The 22,578-nt window shown below is 43.2% G+C and overlaps 1 protein-coding gene across 3 annotated transcripts in view; it reads right to left on the bottom strand.

Moving 5' to 3' along the window:
• LOC115150575 (rho guanine nucleotide exchange factor 25-like) overlaps nucleotides 1-22,578 on the bottom strand; it is a 51,330-nt gene that overhangs the window by 19,871 nt on the left and 8,881 nt on the right. For 2 of the 3 annotated variants that reach the window (XM_029694010.1, XM_029694011.1), the window contains exons 2-3: nucleotides 672-1,012; nucleotides 352-453 (exon numbers count right to left, since the gene is read on the bottom strand). In XM_029694010.1, coding sequence (XP_029549870.1) covers nucleotides 352-453; nucleotides 672-1,012 — 443 coding nt within the window. The remainder of the gene's footprint in view (nucleotides 1-351; nucleotides 454-671; nucleotides 1,013-22,578) is intronic. The other variant, XM_029694012.1, reaches the window with a different exon arrangement.

The raw sequence follows: 22,578 nt of genomic DNA, 5'->3' as shown, positions 1-22,578 counted from the left end.
CAAGAGCACAGTGGCCTCCATCATTCTTAAATGGAAGAAGTTTGGAACCACCAAGACTCTTCCTAGAGCTGGCCTCCGAGCCAAACTGAGCAATTGGGGGAGAAGGGCCTTGGTCAGGGAGGTGATCAAGAACCCGATGTTCACTCTGACAGAGCTCTAGAGTTCCTCTGTGGAGATGGGAGAACCTTCCAGAAGGACAACTATCTCTGCAGCACTCCACCAATCAGGCCTTTATGGTTTAGTGGCCAGACGGAAGCCACTCTTCAGTAAAAGACACATGACAGCCTGCTTAGAGTTTGCCAAAAGGCACCTAAAGGACTGTGTGTGTGCGTGCATGTGTGTAACCCTTACCAGACTGTGTGTATCCCTGTCCTGTAGTAGGTCAGATAGGTAGCTGTGACAGAGAGGGTGTGTTGGAGAGTATGCTGCTGGACTCACCAGGCCATCATTCCCCTGCACAACACACACACACACACACACACACACACACACACACACACACACACACACACACACACACACACACACGCACACACGTAACCTATTCACGTTACTTGGGCATTCATATTAAGTCATTGGAGTCAGGGGTTTGTCCTGAAGTGACGTTATCACAATCTTTTATAAAAACCTCTGTGTGGATTCCAAGGCTATAGTAGAGAGTAATGCCTCACCAAGTCCACATCAGTGCAGGGGAGGATGGTGTAGTTCTCCCCCTGCTCCAGAGGCCTTCCAAGGGCTTGGCCGTTAGGGAGGAGGGGAGAGGGATGCTTCCCATCCAGCCTGTGGACCTGCCTGTCCTCCTTGCATCCCCCTCCTCCTTTCACTCCTCCTCCTCCCCCCACGCTCAGCTTGCGGACGGGGTTGGTGAGCCACTTCTTCAGGGCACTGACGGAGTGCCGCGACCCAGCAGGGGAGGAGGGAGAGCAGGGGCTGGAGATGCCAGAGGCCTGGGGGGACACAGAGCCTACGGATGGAGTGATGCTGCCCTCACTGCCGGCCACAGAGTACGACTCTACAGGGGATACAGAGAGAGAGAGGTTTTGGTTATTCAGTTATTGAGGTAATTTAGTCCGACTTGATTTAAGCACAGGTTTTTCTATTGGTTACTTCCTTAGAATACCTTGAATTTATAGATTAATGTATTAACAGTACTCCATTTCCCAGTACCAGCTTTAATACCACAGCAACCAGGCCATTTACTGCTTTCTAACCCACACAGAGCTCTCATGTGGATATTGCCTTTCCACCTCACAAAAATGTGCTTAAATGATCTGTTTTAAGCCGATAAAGTATTTATACCAATGTAGCACAGGGAGTCACATGCCGGGCCGAAATAAACGACATTTAATCAACAAATCCACAGGTGGAAACTCACTTCACAGTACAAAGAAAGAAATAGAAAGAACAAGATACTTTGGCTCGGACACTGTTTATCTACAGCGGTGCTATCTGTGTGTGTGTGTGTGTGTGTGTGTGTGTGTGTGTGTGTGTGTGTGTGTGTGTGAGGGGTGGTGGTGGGTGGGTGGGGAGGGTAGGAGGCATTCTAAGCTATGGAGAGAGCTGTTGATTAGACGTCCTAAAATAGTTCACACGCGACAGCTGACACAGCCATCGAGTCAGCCTACCGATGTGATATCATCACTGAGAGAGAGGCAGGAAGAGGAGGAACAAGAGTGTGGAGTGGGTCTGCAGGGAGAAAGGGGTAAACATATTGGAGGAGGTTTATGTTAACACATACTGTATATGTCCTCAAAGAGAGTGTGGATATGAGTTTTAAACTCATGCCGTGCTGGGCTGAGTCCGGCCCACCCTGTCTTCTCTCTCAGGGGGTAAGGAGTTGGTGTTTACAGAATGGTATACACTGGCTGACCCCACTGTATATTTGGATTCCAGTGAGACATTGCAATGACAGTGAAAACGAGGAAAGGAAGAGGTACAAAGGGGAAAAGGAGTGAGAAAGAGTGAGAGGAATTGAGAGGCAGGAGATGGAGGGACGAACACACAGTAAAATAGTTTGAGAGGAGAGAGAGGAAGACAAGAGTGAAGAGTTTTCTTGGGAGACGAATGAGGCCTTGAGAGAGTGCAAGAGCTAGCTGACTGAGACACTGTCTGTCTGTAAGTCTGTCTTGTAGTGATGGAAAAGCAGCTGATGTAAATCATGACAGCCAAAGCCAGCCCTAATCACACATTCTATCCTAACCATTGTTTCCTGTACTCCTAACTTAGCATTAGTGGGCTAATACAAGCGCTGTCACTCACTCACACCACAGAATGAATCCCATTAACTAAGCCTTTAGACTATGGAAAAGAGTATGATCTCGAACACACTGCTCTGATTAGGAAGCCCCAACATTAACGTTTGATTTTGTTCTGCTGATCTTAGCAGTGGCTTAAGCTCTTTGTGGCTCTTTGCTGCCACTTTGGCCACCTCCCAGACTCTAACTATGTACCGTCAGACTCTAACTATGTACCGTCAGACTCTAACTATGTACCGTCAGACTCTAACTATGTACCATCAGACTCTAACTATGTACCGTCAGACTCTAACTATGTACCGTCAGACTCTAACTATGTACCGTCAGACTCTAACTATGTACCGTCAGACTCTAACTATGTACCGTCAGCACATTGATTTAAGCTGTAATCATAAGAATGGGGTATCAGGGGCCCAGAGAAAAGCTGAGACAGAGATCTTCTGTAGAAGTCTGACACAGCCGTTTTTAGGAGACACCACATTGGCGGTAACATTGTTAATAACATGGCCATTTCTCTGGTACTGTTCACTTTTAATTTATACCCAGCTAGCACGTTTGGTTTCTTGGAAGTTGTGGAAATGTATGTTTTGGTTTCACATTGGTTGTGGGAATGAAGCCATATGTTTCCTGACCGTTAAAACTGAAAGTTTTTTAAAGTGGAGATTTCATCTGTTCAGGGAACTTTTATTTTTAGGTTGCAGGAAGGTTCTGAGAACGTTTTACTCTGGTTCCTTGAAAGTTTTCCTGGGAAGTTTTATTAATGCTCTGAGAACGGAAACTGTATGTTATTTTGAGTTTCTTTGAAACTTCCTTAAAACTTTTACTGAATATTTCAATAAGAGTTTTAATAACACTACTAGCTTATTTTCTGTGAATTTTTTTTTACTCCAATCACAGATAGGACACATGGAAATGAATTTCCTTAGGCTTTAATCGTGCAAACACATTTCTTTTTTATTGTGACACGACATCAGTGAGATTGAAACCTATAGTCTTCTGTTCTCTATCCATGAAATTAGTCCACTGCACCACCATGATGGAGCGAGAATACAATGTTTTTTTACACATACATATATTTTGGTCTATTCAAACAGACTCCATTTCAAAGGAAACAAGCACACATTAAGATGTGTGGCCAATTAGAGGGCACGGCCAACACACCTGAACACACTTAACAAGATTGAGGATAGAGAGAGTTTTGTTGATGCTGAGAACGGAATGTATTGTAAATGTTTTTACAGTGCATTCAGAAAGTATTCAGACCCCTTCCCTTTCTCCACATTTTGCTACATTACAGCCTTATTCTAAAATGAATTGTTTTCCTCATCAATCTACACACAATAGCCCATAATGACACAGCAAAAAGAGATTTTATAATTTTTTGAAAATGTATTTAAAATAAAATACATATATACCTTATTTACATAAGTATTCAGACCCTTTGGTATGAGACTCAAAATTGAGCTCAGGTGCATCCTGTTTCCATTGATCATCCTTGAGGTGTTTCTACAGCTTGATTGGAGTCCAAGGCACACACCTGTCTATATAAGGTCCTACAGTTGACAGTGAATGTCAGAGCAAATCCAAGCCACGAGGTCGAAGGAATTGTACGTAGAACTCCACGACAGAATTGTGATGAGCAACAGATCTGGGGAAGGGTACCAAAACATTTCTGCAACATTGAAAGGCCCCCAAGAACACAGTGACCTCCATCATTCTTAAATGAAAGAAGTTTGGAACCACCAAGACTCTTCCTAGAGCTGGCTGCCCGGCCAAACTGAGCATTCGGAAAAGGGCCTTGGTCAGGGAGGTGACCAAGAACCCGATGTTCACTCTGACAGAGCTCCAGAGTTCCTCTGTGAAGATGGAGAACCTTTCAGAAGTACAACCATCTCTGCAGGACTCCACCAATCAGGCCTTTATGGTAGAGTGGCCAGACAGATGCCACTCTTCAGTAAAATGTGCATGACAGCCCACTTAGAGTTTGCCAAAAAGCACCTAAAGGACTCTCAGAACATGAGAAACAAGATTATCTTGTCTGATGAAACCAAGATTGAACTCTTTGGCCTGAATTTCAAGTGTCATGTCTGGAGGAAACCTGGCACCATCCCTATGGTGAAGCATGGTGGTGGCAACATCATGTTGTGGGGACATTTTTTCAGCGGCAGGGACTGGGAGACTAGTCAGAATCGAGGGAAAGATGAACGGAGCAAAGTACAGAGAGATTCTTGATGAAAATCTGCTCCAGAGCGCACAGGACCACAGACTGGGGCGAAGGTCCACCTTCCCACAGGAAAACGACCCTAAGCACAGAGCCAAGACACCGCAGGAGTGGCTTTGGGACAAGTCTCTGAATGTCCTTGAGTGACTCAGCCAGACCCTAGACTTGAACCAAATCAAACAGCTCTGGAGAGACCTGAAAATAGCTGTGCAACAACACTCCCCATCCAACCTAACCAAAGATTGGTTCACATCCATGGATCTGAAGGATGCGCTTTTTCATTTAGTCATCTTCTTCAGGATTGGTGGGTCCCCTGCGGGACAGTTGAGCTAATGTTGGCTAATGTGATTAGCATGAGGTTGCAAGTAACAATAACATTTCCCAGGACATGGACATATCTGATATTGGCAGAAAGCTTAAATTCTTGTTAATCCAACTGCACTGTCCAATTTACAGTAGCTATTACAGTGAAAGAATATGCTATTGTCTGAGGAGAGTGCACAGTCTTGAACATGAAAAGTTAGTAATTAACAAATTAGGCATATTTGGGCAGTCTTGATACAACATTTTGAACAGAAATGCAATGGTTCATTGGATCAGCCTAAAACTTTGCTCATACACTGCTGCCATCTAGTGGCCAAAATCTAAATTGCACCTGGGCTGGCATAATACATTATGGCCTTTCTCTTGCATTTCAAAGAGGATGACACAAAAAAATGTTTTTTTTCTCTTTGTATTATCTTTTACTGGATCTAATGTTTTATATTCTCCTACATTCCTTTAACATTTCCACAAACTTCAAAGTGTTTCCTTTCAAATGGTACCAAGAATATGCATATCCTTGCTTCAGGTCCTGAGCTACAGGCAGTTAGATTTGGGTCATTTTAGGCGAAAATTGAAAAAAAGGGGCGGATCCTGAAGAGTTATAATTATATATATATATTTATACAGCCTCCCCACATGTAACAGTCAAGCTTCCGTCCCTCTCCTCGCCCCAATCTGGGCTTGAACCAGGGATCCCCTGCGCACATCAACAACTGACACCCCACAAAGCATCGTTACCCATCGCGCCACGGCCCTTGGCAAGGGGAACAACTACTTCAGGTCTCAGAGCGAGTGACGTCACCCAATTGAAACACTATTAGCGCGCACCACTGCTAACTAACTAGCCATTTCACATCGGTTACACTCACCCCCCTTTTTACCTTCTCCTTTTCCGCAGCAACCAGTGATCCAGGTCACGGCACCAATGTAACAGTCTAGCTTTCGTCCCAACCTGGGCTTGAACCAGGGACCCTCTGCGCACATCAACAACTGACACCCCACAAAGCATTGTTACCCATCACGCCACAAAAGCTGTGGCCCTTGCAGAGCAAGGGGAACAACTACTTCAGGTCTCAGAGCGAGTGACGTCACCCGATTGAAACGCTATTAGCACGCACCACCGCTAACTAACTAGCCATTTCACATCGGATACACACAGACGAGGTTTCATTTTGAGGGTGTGGCCTACAAGTTTCTGGTCCTGCCTTTCAGGCTGTCCCTAATCCTTGCACCTTTTCTACAGTTATGTTACGTTTGATGCTGGAGCTCCGAGATGTGTGTCAAAATTGCTAAGCGGTATACTTCGAAGCAGTGTGCCGATGACTGTATCATTTTATCGGAAGCACGTGATCAATGTCATTTCTTTTCTATGGTGGTGGAGGCGGATTTGGCACCGGTGGGGCTTATCTGGACGATTGGCTGTAATCTCTACGGAGTGGAGACTGGTGGTTGTCTAGATATGGGACCAATTAGCCAGGGCTGACATAGATCATCACTCATTGCGAGAAAACGTGCATTGTTGTCTGTTCTTCTCAATGGGGGAACTGGGCACTCCGTTGGGAACGGATGCTTTGGCATATCAGTGGCCTCGGACCATGCTCTATGCGTTTCCTCCGGTGGGCTTGATTCAGGCCACTGTAGAGAGGGTCCGTCAGGAGGGTCTGTTGTTGAATCTGGTGGCTCAGACCAGTGTCTAAGCCTATGTCACCAACCTGGGACCTGGCTTTGGTCCTGGATGTTCTGTGTAAGCCTTCGTTTGACCCACCGGAGTCTGTGGAGCTGAAGGTCCTTTCCTACAATAATGTCCTGCTCATGGCCTTGGCATCGGCCAAGCGCATTGGAGATCTCCACACACTATCAGTACAGCTTTCCTGTTTGGAGTTCGTGCCTGGTAACTCCAAAGTGATGTTATGTTCTAATGCAGCTTTTGCTCCCAAGGTTATGCCTATTTCTTACAGGTCCCTGGCTTTTGAGCTGTTCCCTTTCTCACCTCCTCTGTTTGCTTCCTGTGAGCAATGGAGGCTGAATGGCTAAAGAAATAAGTGCATGGAACTAAGAGATAGCCTAGCCCTAGGCCAATGTAGCAGTAGGCCTATAACTTCCTTGTCAACTAAGTAAAAATACATAAAGCCAACAAATAAAAATGGATTATGAAAATGCAGGTTCTTTCAATCACATTCACCTCTCTACTCTGCCTGTCTGCCTCCCTTTGTATCTGTCTTGACTTGAGCTATCGCTAGGGAAGTGCAACATTGTATTAAATCAATCAACTGAGTGAGGGTCCAGCCCAATGACTGTAGCCTATACATGAGAGTCTGGCCCGAAGCTGTCCCTAGTGAACTTGATACATTGTAGCTCCAGTGAGCTCCGGACATACACAGCTGTTTTTGCCCAAAGGGAAATGTGTTCAGGTATTTTATGACGTTTCCACTGGATATATGGGATCCTCAGAGCAAGGCATTTTGCTCTTTTACACTGAGGCCTGGTGATTATCAAGGGGGAGAGTGTTGGAAATATTTTTCAAATAGCCTAGCCTACTTTGAGGAACAATTATTATTCACAATGGATTTGACCAGACCGGACACGTCGCGTGTGCGAGCGTCGCAAAATAAATTTAGAAATCCATGTTATTCAATTATTGCGAGCAACGAGCATGCGCTGCCAAGGGCTAAAATAGAAATCCTTTCTATTTCTGACGCAGATCGCGCTCATTGGATTATAGAAGCAGGTACCCACGTGCCATGTCCTCATTGGTTATACCCACGTGGGTGATTGAAAGACTAAATGTTTTGCCAGTTGTCGTGGTCATACCATGAAAGTGTAGATGCCAATCACCATATACAGTGGGGGAAAAAAGTATTTGATCCCCTGCTGATTTTGTACGTTTGCCCACTTACAAAGAAATGATCAGTCTATAATTTTAATGGGAGGTTTATATGAACAGTGAGAGACAGAATAACAAAAAAAAATCCAGAAAAACGCATGTCAAAAATCTTATAAAATGATATCTCTCTCTCTCTCTCTCTCTCTCTCTCTCTCTCTCTCTCTCTCTCTCTCTCTCTCTCTCTCTCTCTCTCTCTCTCTCTCTCTCTCTCTCTCTCTCTCTCCTACTGTGTCCACATAGTGAGTAGTGAGGTGGTCTCATTTGTTTTATCTTGCAGTCAACAAACTTTCATTTTGACCCTGCTGGTCATCTATGAACGTTTGAACATCTTGAAGAACGATCTGGCCTTAATGGCCATGTACTCTTATAATCTCCACCCGGCACAGCCAATAGAGGACTCGCCACCCCTCAGAGCCTGTTTCCTCTCTAGGTTTCTTCCTAGGTTCCTTCCTTTCTAGGGAGTTTTTCCTAGCCACCGTGCTTCTACATCTGCATTGCTTGCTGTTTGGGGTTTTAGGCTGGGTTTCTGAATAAGCACCTTGTGACATATGCTGATGTAAAAAGGGCTTTATAAATACATTTAATTGTTTTGATTGATGGATTGGCAGACCTATCAATTTTCAGACGTGTGTGTGTGTGTGTGTGTGTTGTGTGGGTATTAAGCTACACTGCACTTTAACCTCATTGTATAATTTCCTCATTGTGTCACTGTCTTAATACTTTTGGAGCTCACCGTATATCATTTTGTCTACTTTAGGCTGCAGTGACTACTGTTACCGAAGAACCCTTGTTGAACCCCTAATTTTTAGGGGTTCAACGTGGGTTCTTCCTATGTGTGGAGGTGCTATCTTAATCAGTATCATAAAAGCTGATAGTATTTCAACAACATAAAATATGCATCCAAGTCGAACTGAAAATTTCATTTGGACATTTTGCATAAAAACCATTCTGTTTTTTTTGTTATGGGGAGGAAGGGAGGGAGGGGAGGAAGGAAGGAATCATTTTATTAATTCAGTTTGATCTGTCCTCGCCCCACACTGCACCTTGGAGTCACCAAACAGTGTTCTAGACTAGTGATTTTACAGAGAGTGTCACTGAGTACGAACATTTGTCAAATTGAGGGAAAGTGAGAATGTGGCCCATGTACAGTGCATTCAGAAATTGTACAGACCCCTTGACTTTTTCCACATTTTGTTAAATTGCAGCCTTATTCTGAAATGGATTAAGTTATTTTTGCTCTCATCAATCTACACATAATAGCCCATAATGACAAAGCAAAAACTGGTTCCCCTCACTTCTATATATATCGTTTATGTGTGACGTAAAGGTATGCAGAGGCCTTAACATAGATCAAATCCCATATGTTTAGAAATAGTAGGTTTGCAGAGGGATAACTGGGGGATGAAAAAGAATGTTCCATTTACATTAGTCACACGCATGCACACACTTACACACCCACACACCTTATGGACCTGTAGGCGTATGTCTTTTGTGTAACAATCAAAAGTTCTCTCTGGCTGTGTGCCGTGATCTTCCTGTACCCAGTCTGCTGAGAATGTCTCTCTCACACCACTGCTCTCCTGTTGTGGTGGGTTGGATTTCCCATCAATTGAGTGACAGCTCAGCTCATGGGGCGGAGCGAGGTCTTGTGGGTTTGTGTGTGTGGTTGAGTCCCAAATGGCAGCCTATTCCCTACATAGTGCACTACGTTTGACCAGAGCCCTATGGGCCTTAGTCAAAAGTAGTAAACGTTATAGGGAAGAGGATGCCATTTGGGATGTGACCTGTGTTTTTCTAATCCCATAGGCCCAGTGCCTGTATCTGTCATGAGTGACTGTGTGCTTACATCAGGACCTGCAGCACATCAGCAGCCAGCTGGTTCAATCTCTACAGAATTAAAACTTGACCTTACCATTGTGATAGACAGACAGAGACAAATCAACTGATAAAATACAATAATAACATGTTGGCTACTATGGTACTGTTTTCACGTCCCCCGAATCCTGAATCTTAGTCTTGAGAATTAGAAATGGCAAATTTCACAAATGGCAAAGCTCCATGGAGCAGGCTGCTGTGGACAGGAGTGATCTGGCTCATGACTGCAGAAACAGGGCATATCAACAGGGCTTATCTTGTCCTGCTGGAAACTGGTCAGTCACACACGTACGCACATACACAATACACATACAGTTGTAAAGTTAGAAGTTTACATACACTTAGGTTGGAGTCATTAAAACTCGTTTTTCAACCACTCCACAAATGTCTTGTTAACAAACTATAGTTTTGGCAAGTCGGTTAGGACATCTACTTTGTGCATGACACAAGTAATTTTTCCAACAATTGTTTACAGACAGATTATTTCACTTATAATTCACTGTATCACAATTCCACTGGGTCAGAAGTTTACATACACTAAGTTGACTGTGCTTTTAAACAGCTTGGAAAATTCCAGAAAATGATGTCATGGCTTTAGAAGCTACTGATAGGCTAATTGACATAATTTGAGTCAATTGGAGGTGTACCTGTGGATGTATTTCATGGCCGACCTTCAAACTCAGTGCCTCTTTGCTTGACATCATGGGAAAATCAAAAGAAATCAGCCAAGACCTCAGAAAAAAAAATTGTAGACCTCCACAAGTCTGGTTCATCCTTGGGAGCAATTTCCAAATGCCTGAAGGTACCACGTTCATCTGTACAAACAATAGTATGCAAGTATAAACACCATGGGACCACGCAGCCGTCATACCACTCAGGAAGGAGACGCGTTCTGTCTCCTAGAGATGTACTTTGGTGCGAAAAGTGCAAATCAATCCCAGAACCACAGCAAAGGACCTTATGAAGATGCTGGAGGAAGCAGATACAAAAGTATCTATATCCACAGTAAAACGAGTCCTATGTCGACAACCTGAAAGGCCGCTCAGCAAGGAAGAAGCCACTGCTCCAAAACCGCCATAAAAAAAGCCAGACTATGGATTGCAACTGCATATGGGGACAAAGATCATACTTTTTGGAGAAATGTCCTCTGGTCTGATGAAACAAAAATTGTAATGCATCTGTGTGTAGCTGGTGTAGATGAGTCAGGTGTAGGACAGCAGATATGAGTAATGTAAGCAATTTTACTCAATAATAAATAACAAACACGTCAATAAATCCCAGGCCACAATTACGGACCGCAATACAGTAAACAATCACTCACAAACAAACAAACATGGGGGAACAGAGGGTTAAATAAAGAACAAGTAATTGGGGGATTGAAACCAGGTGTGTAAGACAAGGACAAAACAAATGGAAAATGAAAAGTGGATCGGCGATGGCTAGAAGGCCGGTGATGTCGACCGCCGAACGCCGCCGAACAAGGAGAGGGACTGACTTCGGCGGAAGTCGTGACAAGAATAGAACTGTTTGGCTATAATAACCATTGTTATGTTTGGAGGAAAAAGGGGGAGGCTTGCAAGCCAAAGAACACTATCCCAACCGTGAAGCACGGGGGTGGCAGCATCATGTTGTGTGGGGGCTTTGCTGCAGGAGGGATTGGTGCACTTCACAAAATAGATGGCATCATGAGGTAGGAAAAGTATGTGGATATATTGAAGCAACATCTCAAGACATCAGTCAGGAAGTTAAAGCTTGGTTGCTAATGGGTCTTCCAAATGGACAATGAACCAAAGCATACTTCCAAAGTTGTGGCAAAATGGCATAAGGACAACAAAGTGAAGGTATTGGGGTGGCCATCACAAAGCCCTGACCTCAATCCAATTGAAAATGTATGGGCAGAACTAAAAAAGCGTGTGCGAGCAAGGAGGCCTACAAACCTGACTCAGTTACACCAGCTCTGTCAGGAGGAATGGACCAAAATTCTCCCAAAATACCGTGGAAGGCTACCCAAAAAGATTGACCCAAGTTAAACAATTTGAAGGCAATGCTACCAAATACTAATTGAGTGTATGTAAACTTCTGACCCACTGGGAATGTGATGATAGAAATAAAATAATAAATCATTCTCTCTGCTATTATTCTGACATTTCACATTCTTAAAATAAAGTGGTGATCCTAACTGACCTAAGACAGGGCATTTTTACTAGGATTAAATGTCAGGAATTGTGTGAAACTGAGTTTAAATGTACTTGGCTAAGGTGTATGTAAACTTCCGACTTCAACTGTACACACACACACAGACAGACACACACACAGAAAGATGGGATCCACTTTTGTGACCTACTTAAGGTAGAGAGCCCTGCTCTCAGACAACCATGGTAAAAGGGGTCTTCCCAGTCTAAAGAGAAAGAGGGCAGGACTACTACTACCCATATAGAGCCCTGTGTTGCTCAGCATACAGCTACACATGGTTATGTTCACTTATAGCCAGGCCATGCAAAAACCCTTATCTACAGTACACTACAGTACACCTACTTACTCGACAGCATGACACTACACATGGATCCTTACAAGTGGAGAGATGTAGTCCTAAAGTTTACCTACTACAGACAATAGCCATGGAAATATGTGACAAATGTCCCTTTTCACAGGGCTGTTTTGATCAGCCATACTGGTTAGAGTTGAATTGGCTCCAAAGTCAAACCAAATCTCTTTGGAAATATGTGGGGTATGATAACAGGGTCAGAGACCAATGACTTATAACCCGCGGGCGGGCTTAGGGTCATGAAATAATGACTTATAACCCGCGGGCGGGCTTAGGGTCATGAAATATTGTGTGGCTGAAGGGCGGTTGGATGGCGGGTGGCTTGAATAAAGAGAAAACAATACATTAAAAAACATAAATGTATAATTATTGTGCAATTCATGTCTCTAGGCTACATTGAGGTTTTTTTTTCATTATTTTCGTCTGGCATTAGTGGGTAGCATAAGCTTTAGGGCCTAACTGTAGCGCGCCAAATACACACAAATTGCCGGTGCATCATGCAATCTGAGGGGCACTAAGTATGTCAGGATGGCTGTGGGGTCGTCTAAATGTTTTTTTCTGCAATCTAGAGCCATAATCATTATACTTAATTCTATTTAAAAAATATTTTCATTTTTCTGCATGTCTAAGCATACCTCTTGAGCTGTCTGTATCCTCCTGACCTGTGTTTTTTTGCTAAAATCTGGGTAAAGGTTGAACGCAACTTGAGTGAGTACATTTAGTAATTGCTTGCTTTTCTTAAGTCTACTAACCTTGCCAGCAGGCATGCCAGCTAATAAAGTTAGACAAGCTAGCTACTCAAACTTGATTGATAGCCTTAAATGGCTTCTTGGTAGCTAGTTATGAAGTTAAGAGATTGGGAACCTATCCAGGCTGGCTAAAGCCAAATTGCTAGGTGGCTAGTAGTATTACAGAGAAGAAGAAAAATCTTAAACAAAAAATGATATATACATTTTAAAAAAAGGACAAATCTGAGGTGGCACATGATTGTATGTAGTTTCTTGCAAAAGCCCTCTGTGACCTTAAAGAATAATTGTAGAAATGAAATGCCTTTTATTGTGTGACGGAGTTGACATAAATCCAGTTACTGTAGTTGCATTTTATGAAGAAAAAATATATAATTAGGAGGTTGGTTTGATAGCTAATGCTTTGGTCTATCAAAATATATGTTTCAAATGTTGTTAATATTAACACAAATATTTGATATTGTCCCATCTTTTAAGAATCCTTGAGCTGTAAAACCGCATCATTGTCTCTCAGCTTCATGGCAAAACGTGTAAAATAGCATGAGATTTGCTATAAAACTGCACATTTTTCATGGGCAGTACACAATTTTCTTTACAGTGAATTTCAATCATAGATGAAGACAGTAGGTAACTTAAGACAGAAACAATAGGAGAGAGGTTGGTCGAGGAGGATGGGTAGGCTTTCAACATGAATGTCTAGCAACCTGAAGGTTGTGTGTTCGAATCATGGAGAACTTTAACATTTTAGCTAATTAGCAACTTTTCCACTACTTACTACTTGATAGCTACTGTTCAACTACTTAGCATGTTACTTAAACCTTCCCCATAACCCTAACCTTAACCCTTTAACCTAACTCCTAACCCTAACCTTAAACTTAACCCTTTAACTACTTAGCTAGCATGTTACCTAACCATAACCTTAACCCCTAAACCTAACCCTACCCTTAAACCCTAACCTTAATCTTAACCCCTAGTCTAGCTAACGTTAGCCACCTAGCTAGCCTAACTAATGTTAGCCACCTAGTTAATGTTAGCAACAACAAATTGGAATTTGTGTAATGTACACGAACGAATGCTTTATAAAGAAAGAAAATTGTGCAATACACACAAAATACATTGTTATTAAAATAGTGTAATACACGTGCCTGTTATGAATTTTGAATAAATAATTTGTGTCTATTTCAATTTGTGCCTTTAGATGAGGTCATCCCCACTGCAGTAAACTGTGGACTGTTGGGCTGTGATGGCTCCTATGGCTAGCTGCTCTAAACTTCCTGTCGGAAAGCTGCCAAGGCAAATACCCCTCAGTGCACACTGCTCTCATCAGCAAACTATGAATCTGTTATAGAACAATTTAACCCTTTCCTATTCTCTCCCATCCGATTAGTATTCACTCTGCTCATAGGCAAAAAAGGGTACAGAAACTGTCACTGTACATCCCTGGAAAGCGAGGGATTATACTGTGTTTTATACACCGAACATAATCATTCTGGTTTCACATGAGCCTGAGTAATTTAATCTGATAATGATCCTTAATCTGGTACACCCAAATAAAACAGGACTGTTTGTTTTTGTGACCTGGTTCAATCCACATTGTTTCCATGTCATTTCAATTCCAAAATTCTATGTGATGACGTTGAATCATCATGGAAAACTGATTGGATTTGAAAAGAGTAATCAGTTTAAGGGAATTTAATATTTTTTTCACCCAACTTTTAGCCTAACCTTTTTGTTGATTTCACATTGAATTCATGTTAGTTGACAACTCAACCAAATGTAAATCAAAACTAGACGTTGAAATGACGTCTGTGCCCAGTGGGTTCTCTAAATGTCAGAAATCATAGATACACTGTAGGGCCAGGAGTTTTGCCTGGTCAGGATCACATGTTCAAGAAAAGGAAAAACTCCAGGCCCTGATCATAAACAGTTAGTGTGCATTAGGAAAGTCTGTGGTGAAAAAGTGAATACAACACACTGACTATTGCTTCATCTTGACATTCCATCAAGAGCAGGTGACCCAGAGGAACTCCCTTGGTTCCATCTAACTCACAGCAGAGGCTTTCACACTGACGAGACCAGCGATGGAGCGTCAACCACACTTCACCTCCATCATTTCCTTTTTAGTTACTTTTGTATCAGGTTTATTTTTACACTTACCAGCAGTGGTGACCTCATACACACACAGAGAGACTGGGTAATTAGTCAGAGTTTATGTGCTGCAGTAGTTTAGGAGTCAGAGACGCTAAATTCTCTTTGAGGGCTCAGTGTGTTTCCGAGCACGTTTTCCCAAACATTTTCATAACATATTCAGTCTTTCTCACTTTGTTTGTTTACAGTTCACTGATTATTGAGCCTAATGAAAAGTGGGAAGAGAGGATGAGGAAGAGAGGAGTGTGAGTGACAAAATTAGTGAGCAAGTTCGAGGAAAAGACAGTGGCCTTGATAAGTACAGCATAAAAATATCCCCAGCCTCCGATTTCAGTTGAATTTGCTTGAATTGCTTTCAATTGTGAGCTATTAAAACTATTAATACAGATTTTTCCATCATGAAAGGAGAGGTCTTGATTCTGCCTTATAAGCTGATGACAAAGAGAGAAAACACAGCTAGCACATAACGTTCTGAAAACCGTGTTTCTTAGAGCTTGGTGAGAGCTTGATTGTCCTATGTTTATTTTGCATATAACATTCCCACAACTTTCTGGGAATGGTGCAGGATAGTTGCTTGGCTTCGGAACATTCTCAGCACATTTAAGGAAAATGACAAAATAATGCTATTTTCTTGGCATTTCATTACTTTAACAGAACGTTTCCTAAAAGTTCAAACATGGTTACATTTAATTATATTTTTGGTCATGTTCTAGGAATGTTCTCCAACTGGTTTGACTTTGGGAATGTTGTCAAACAGTCCAGAGAATGTTATGAAACAACGTTCTTCTGTGGGAATTTCAATACTTCAGCATAACATTTCCTACAGGTATCCTCATGGTTCTATTTAAAGTCATGTTCTCAGAACGTTCAGAGAACGTTATGAAACAACGTTCTTCTGTGGGAATTTCAATACTTCAGCATAACATTTTCTGCAGGTTTTCTCATTGTTCTATTTAAAGTGATGTTCTCAGAACATTAAGACAACATTCCATAAAAAACACAAGAAAACATTAGTAACGTTCAAAGATCTTGATGAGTGCTTGTTTTCTTTGAAATTGGGTCCGTTTGAATAGACTAAAATGAACAGCTTTGTATGAGTTAAAAAAAAACATGGCACGGTAGCTACATCCTGGTGGCGCAGAACAGAATATAGAGAACAGAAGATCATAGGTTTGAATCTCACTGACGACCATGCCATAATAAAAAATAAATGTGTTTGCATGATTAATGCCAAAGCAAATGAATTTCCATGTGTCCTATCTGTCCTTGGTGTTCAAAACAGTTAACCCAAACTATGCAAGGAGTGTAATTGAAAGTCTTGTTGAAAATATCATTGAAAGTTTAAAAAAAATACATTACAATTAGGTTCAAAACTTTCACTAGATTTATAAAATGTTCTCAATGTTTTTTAATCATGTTCAAATAACTTATCATTTCCATTCTCAGAACGGTAATAAAACCGTTCAGGGAACCATAGAGAACCATAGTAAAATATTCTCAGAACCTCCCTGCAACCTAAAAATGTACATTACCAGAACAGGCAAAATTGTCCCTTCCATTCTCAGAAAGTAAAAAAAAAACGTTCAGTTTTAATGGTCAGGAAATGTATGGTTATGTTCCCAGAACCTATGGGAAACCTAAAATGTACGTTCCCACAACTTCCAAGGACCAAATTCACTAGCTGGGAATGCACTAACATCACCAGGCATTCCTGCCTATTTATCCCCGAAAAATGATGGCGTCTCTGCCCCTGACATCACTGATGGACAACAGCTGCTGAACAATGTTCACATCAACATATAGAAAGTCACATTACATCTTCTTAGATGAACTGGGAGAAGGGGGAGATAAAGAGAGAAAGGATGAGAGAGTAAGAGAGACAGAGAGAAAGTGAGAGATTGAGATGTAAAGAAGAGAGAATATGGTTCTGTTTTGACTCTCTGTCTCAGGTTAATAAACAAGGGAGACGGAGGAGGAACAGAACAGGTTGGGTCACTGGGGTGTTGGGGGAGAGGTAATGGTTAACACAGAGAAAGGAGAGAGAGGGGAGGTAGAGGGTAGAGAGATAAGATAAGTTGGCGCCGGAGAACAAGGCTGACGTTTTAGATATTCCTAACCAATTGTGTTTCTTTGGTTGTTTCTTTGTGTTGTTTGTAACTTATTTTTTTAACTTATTTTGTACATAATGTTGCTTCTACTGTCTCTTATGACCGAAAATAACTTGCAAAGAAATAAGTACAATTACTCACCACGGACTGGCAGAATCCTTTTTTTCCTTTAATGAGTCCGACGAGCCCAACAAGAATGATATACTGCCTCCCCGGGAACAGGCCCAGATCCCCGTCATTTGCGTGAATAGAAGGTGGAGAAAAAGTGGCCAGAGGGCAAGCTGCCTTCTGAGAATTCATAGGCGATTGAATGAACCCCCACTTCCTTCCATTCTGCTAGCAAACGTGCAATCTTTGGAAAATAAAATCGATGACCTATGCGGAAGATTAAACTACCAACAGGACATTCAAAACTGTAATATCTTATGCTTCACGGAGTCGTGGCTGAACAACAACATTATCAACATACAGCTGGCTGGTTGTACGCTGTATCGGCAGGACAGAACAGCAGCATCTGGTAAGACAAGGGGCGGCGGACAATGTATTTTTGTAAATAACAGCTGGTGCATGATATCTAAGGAAGTCTCGAGGTTTTGCTCACCTGAGGTAGAGTATCTCATGATAAGCTGTAGACCACACCATCTACCTAGAGAGTTTTCATCTGTATTTTTCATAGCCGTCTACATACCACCACAGACTGATGCTGGCACTAAGACCGCACTGAATGAGCTGTATTTTGCCATAAGCAAACAGGAAAACGTTCACCCAGAGGCGGCGCTCCTAGTAGCTGGAGACTTTAATGCAGGGAAACTTAAATCCGTCTTACCAAATTTCTATCAGCATGTAAAACGTACAACCAGAGGGAAAAGAACTCTGAGCCACCTTTACTCAACACACAGAGATGCGTACAAAGCTCTCCTCGCCCTCCATTTGGCAAATCTGACCATAATTCTATCCTCCTGATTCCTGCTGACAAACAAAAATTAAACTCGATCAATAAAAAAGTGGTCAGATGAAGCAGATGCTAAGCTACAGGACTGTTTTGCTAGCACAGACTGGAATATGTTCTGGGATTCCTCCGATGGCATTGAGGAGTACACCACATCAGGCAATGGCTTCATCAATAAGTTCATCGATGATGTCATTCCCACAGTGACCGTACATACCCCAACCAGAAGCCATGGATTACAGGCAACATCCGCACTGAGCTAAAGGCTAGAGCTGCCGCTTTCAAGGAGCGGGACTCTAACCCGGAAGCTTATAAGAAATCCTGCTATGCCCTCCGACGAAGCGTCAAAACAGGACTAAGATCGAATCATACTACACCAGCTCTGACGCTCGTCGGATGTGGCAAGGCTTGCAAACCATTACAGACTACAAAGGGAAGCTCGTGTCACTGGGCAGCTCTCGGCTGTGCTTCCCTTTGTAGTCTGTAATGGTTTGCAAGCCTTGCCACATCAGATGAGCTAAACTACTTCTATGCTCGCTTCGAGGCAAATAACACTGAAACATCCATGAGAGCACCAGCAGTTCCGGAAGACTGTGATCACGCTCTCCGCAGCCAATGTGAGTAAGACCTTTAAACAGGTCAACATTCACAAGGCCGCAGGGCCAGATGGATTACCAGGACGTGTACTGCGAGCATGCGCTGACCAACTGGCAAGTGTCTTCACTGACATTTTCAACCTCTCCCTGTCCGAGTCTATAATACCAACATGTATTAAGCAGACTACCATAGTCCCTGTGCCCAAGAACACTAAGGCAACCTGGCTAAATGACTACCGACCCGTAGCACTCATGTCTGTAGCCATGAAGTGCTTTGAAAGGCTGGTCAGAGACCCTAGACCCACTCCAATCAATAAGCTAAGGACCCTGGGACTAAACACCTCCCTCTGCAACTGGATCCTGGACTTCTTGACGGGCCGCCCCCAGGTAGTAAGGGTAGGTAACAACACATCCTCAACACAGGGGCCCCTCAGGGGTGCGTGCTCAGTCCCCTCCTGTACTCTCTGTTCACTCATGACTGCACGACCAGGGAAGACTCCAACACCATCATTAAGTTTACCGATGACACAACAGTGGTAGGCCTGATCACCAACAATGACGAGGCAGCCTATAGGGAGGAGGTCAGAGACCTGGCCGTGTGGTGCCAGGACAACAACCTCTCCCTCAATGTGAGCAAGACAAAGGAGATGATTGTGGACTACAGGAAAAAGAGGACCGAGCACCCATTCTCATCGACGGCGCTGTAGCGGAGCAGTTTGAGATCTTCAAGTTCCTTGGTGTCCACATCACCAACAAACTAACATGGTCCAACACACCAAGACAGTCGTGAAGAGGGCATGACGAAATCTATTCTCCTTTACGAAACTCAAAAGATTTGGCATGGGTCCTCAGATCCTCAAAAGATTCTACAGCTGCACCATCGAGATCATCCTGACTGGTTGCATCACTGCCTGGTATGGAAACTGCTCGGCCTCCGACTGCAAGGCACTACAGAGGGTAGTGCGTATGGCCCAGTACATCACTGGGACCAAGCTTCCCGCCATCCAGGACCTCTATACCAGGCGGTGTCAGAGGAAGGCCCTAAAAATTGTTAAACACTCCAGCCACCCTAGTCATAGACTGTTCTCTCTGCTACCGCACAGCAAGCGGTACCGGAGTGCCAAGACTAGGTCCAAGAGGCTTCTAAACAGCTTCTACCCCCAAGCCATAAGACTCCTGAACATCTAATCAAATGGCTACCCTGACTATTTGCATTGCCCCCCCCCCCCTTCACACCGCTGCTACTCTTTGTTGTTATCATCTATGCATAGTCACTTAACTCTACCCACATGTACATACTACCTGAACTAACCGGTGCCCTCGCACATTGACTCTGTACCGGTACCCCCTGTATATAGTCTAGCTATTTTTATTTCACTGCTGCTCTTTAATTACTTGTTACTTTTACTTCTTATTCTTACTCATATTGTTTACACTTTTTTAGACTGCATTGTTGGTTAGGGGCTCGTAAGTAAGATTTTGATAATGAGAGAGTGAGAGAGAGAGCGAGAGAGAGAGCGAGAGAGAGAGCGAGAGAGAGCGAGAGAGAAAGAGAGAAAGAGAGCGAGAGAGAGAGAGAAAGCGAGAGAGAGAGAGGGAGAGAGAGAGAGGAGAGCGGGAGAGAGAGGGAGAGAGGGAGAGCGAGAGAGGGATAGGGAGTTGAGGGGACAAACACGCACTGGGGGGTTGTGAAGGGAATAGAGGTCAAGAAACAACAGAAACACACAGAGAAAGAGACAAGTAGGAGGTGGAAAGAAAGGAAAAGTAGAAGGCCTAACTGGCTCTAACCACTTTTCTCCCCTCATGTGTCCTAAGAGTGGAGGATGGAAAGCCAGAGAGAGAGAGAGGAAAGACAGAGAGAGAGAGAGGAAAGACAGAGGAGAGAGAGAGAGGAAAGACAGAGGAGAGAGAGAGAGGAAAGACAGAGAGAGAGAGGAAAGACAGAGGAGAGAGAGAGTGGAAAGACAGAGGAGAGAGAGAGAGAGAGAGAGAGGAAAGACAAAGGAGAGAGAGAGAGGAAAGACAGAGGAGAGAGAGAGTGGAAAGACAGAGGAGAGAGAGAGAGAGAGAGAGAGGAAAGACAAAGGAGAGAGAGAGAGGAAAGACAGAGGAGAGAGAGAGTGGAAAGGTGGACAGAAAGTTCCATGAGGAGACAGGCAGACACTTACACCCGGCAGAGTCAATAAAGATCACACACACATACACATACATTCTAAATCAGAACCAGACTTAACAGTGGACTTACCCATCCTCTCTCAATTCAATTTCAATTTAAGGGGCTTTATTGGCATGGGAACATTTTTACATTGCCAAAGCAAGTGAAATAAACAACACAAAGTAACAACAGTAAACATTACACTCACAAAAGTTCCAAAATAATAAAGATATTTCAAATGTCATATTATGTCTATATACAGTGTTGTAATGATCTCTTTCTCTCTCTCTCTCTCTCTCTCTCTCTCTCTCTCTCTCTCTCTCTCTCTCTCTCAGTATAACAGAGCATCAAACCACCATGGTGATGGTGACCTCACTCAGAAAGGGTTTCTTTTAAAACACCAATTATCACTGTCACATTAACAGGAACACTTTCTCACTGTCTGACAGGCTTCATGACAATTACGGTAGAGAGAGATAGATCTTCCAAGAGGAATGATGGTTGAAAATACACTGAGATCATCATCATGGCTTAGTCTATGCTGTGTGCGTGTGTGCGTGTGCGTTTGTGTGTGTGTGTGCGTGTGTCTGTGTGCGTGCGTGCATGTATATGGTGCAGTGGCCAGGACCAAAGAGACACTGGGTGTAAGAGATATGCTGTCACTTGCTTTGAAAGACAACAGGGTGGAATGAGTGAGAGAGAGGCAGCATAATAAGAGTGCCATCCTAACATAATACTTTCCTAGTTTACCCATTTCACACATCTACTCTGTCACTGCAGCATGGATAGAACTGCACTTTAATCACTGCCTGAGCAACTGGAACAACAGAGGATTTAAGAGGGGGGAGAGAGAAACAGGGACAGAGAGAGGGAGAGAGTGGTAATCTGTCCCACACAGTACTGACTCCCCTGCGCACACACACCACTCTGTGCAAACCAAACACTGTCACAGAAAAAGAGGAAAGGCAGACAGACACTTGCACATATACTTACAACCACACTGGGAGATGTGACACACACAGGCACACCCACGAACACACACACACACACACACACACACACACACACACACACACACACACACACACACACACACACACACACACACACACAACCAGTGGGCATTAAGCTCTCTGGTTGATCAGTATTATCTTGTTGGTGCAGAAGTGGATGGTCCCAGTCAGAAGTCAGATTATAACAGCATGATATTCTGGAGTCTCTATCTTCTCCTGGTATATCAGCTCTACTGCACTACGGCCCAGAGCACTTGTTCCTATGGTACATCACTGCACTTTGATGAATAATACTGGGTCCGTGTCCCAAAAGCAACCCTATTCCTATGGGCCCTGGTCAAATATAGTGCACTATATAGTTTGGCTGTTTGGCTGTTGATAAGGTACGTAGGTCTTATCTACACTGACATGCTAAAAGGTTAACATGCTCCACAAATAGGTTGTTCGATTGACAATCTGCGTGCATGTACGTATGTGTGTTTGTGTGTGTGTTGGCTCATATTTGAGGATGTGTGCAGGATGGATAGAGGATGTAATCCTCAGGCAGCCAGGCAGCAGATCTGTCATTCAAACAGGCCTCAAGCCTCAGTATCTTTATATTTAGCCTTTGGTAAATTAGGAAATGAATCAAAACAGGGTCGGCAGAGAGAGAGAGGAGATTATCTCTACACTGTACAAACACACTTAAACATGTACACACACTTAAACAAACCCACACACACACGCAGTCGTGGTTACAAGAGTACAAATATTTTGGCA

Source organism: Salmo trutta, chromosome 16 (assembly GCF_901001165.1).
Source record: "Salmo trutta chromosome 16, fSalTru1.1, whole genome shotgun sequence".
Classification (NCBI taxonomy): domain Eukaryota; kingdom Metazoa; phylum Chordata; class Actinopteri; order Salmoniformes; family Salmonidae; genus Salmo; species Salmo trutta.
Note: the sequence above shows the minus strand (reverse complement) of the source record. Positions and strands in the feature narration are given on the sequence as shown.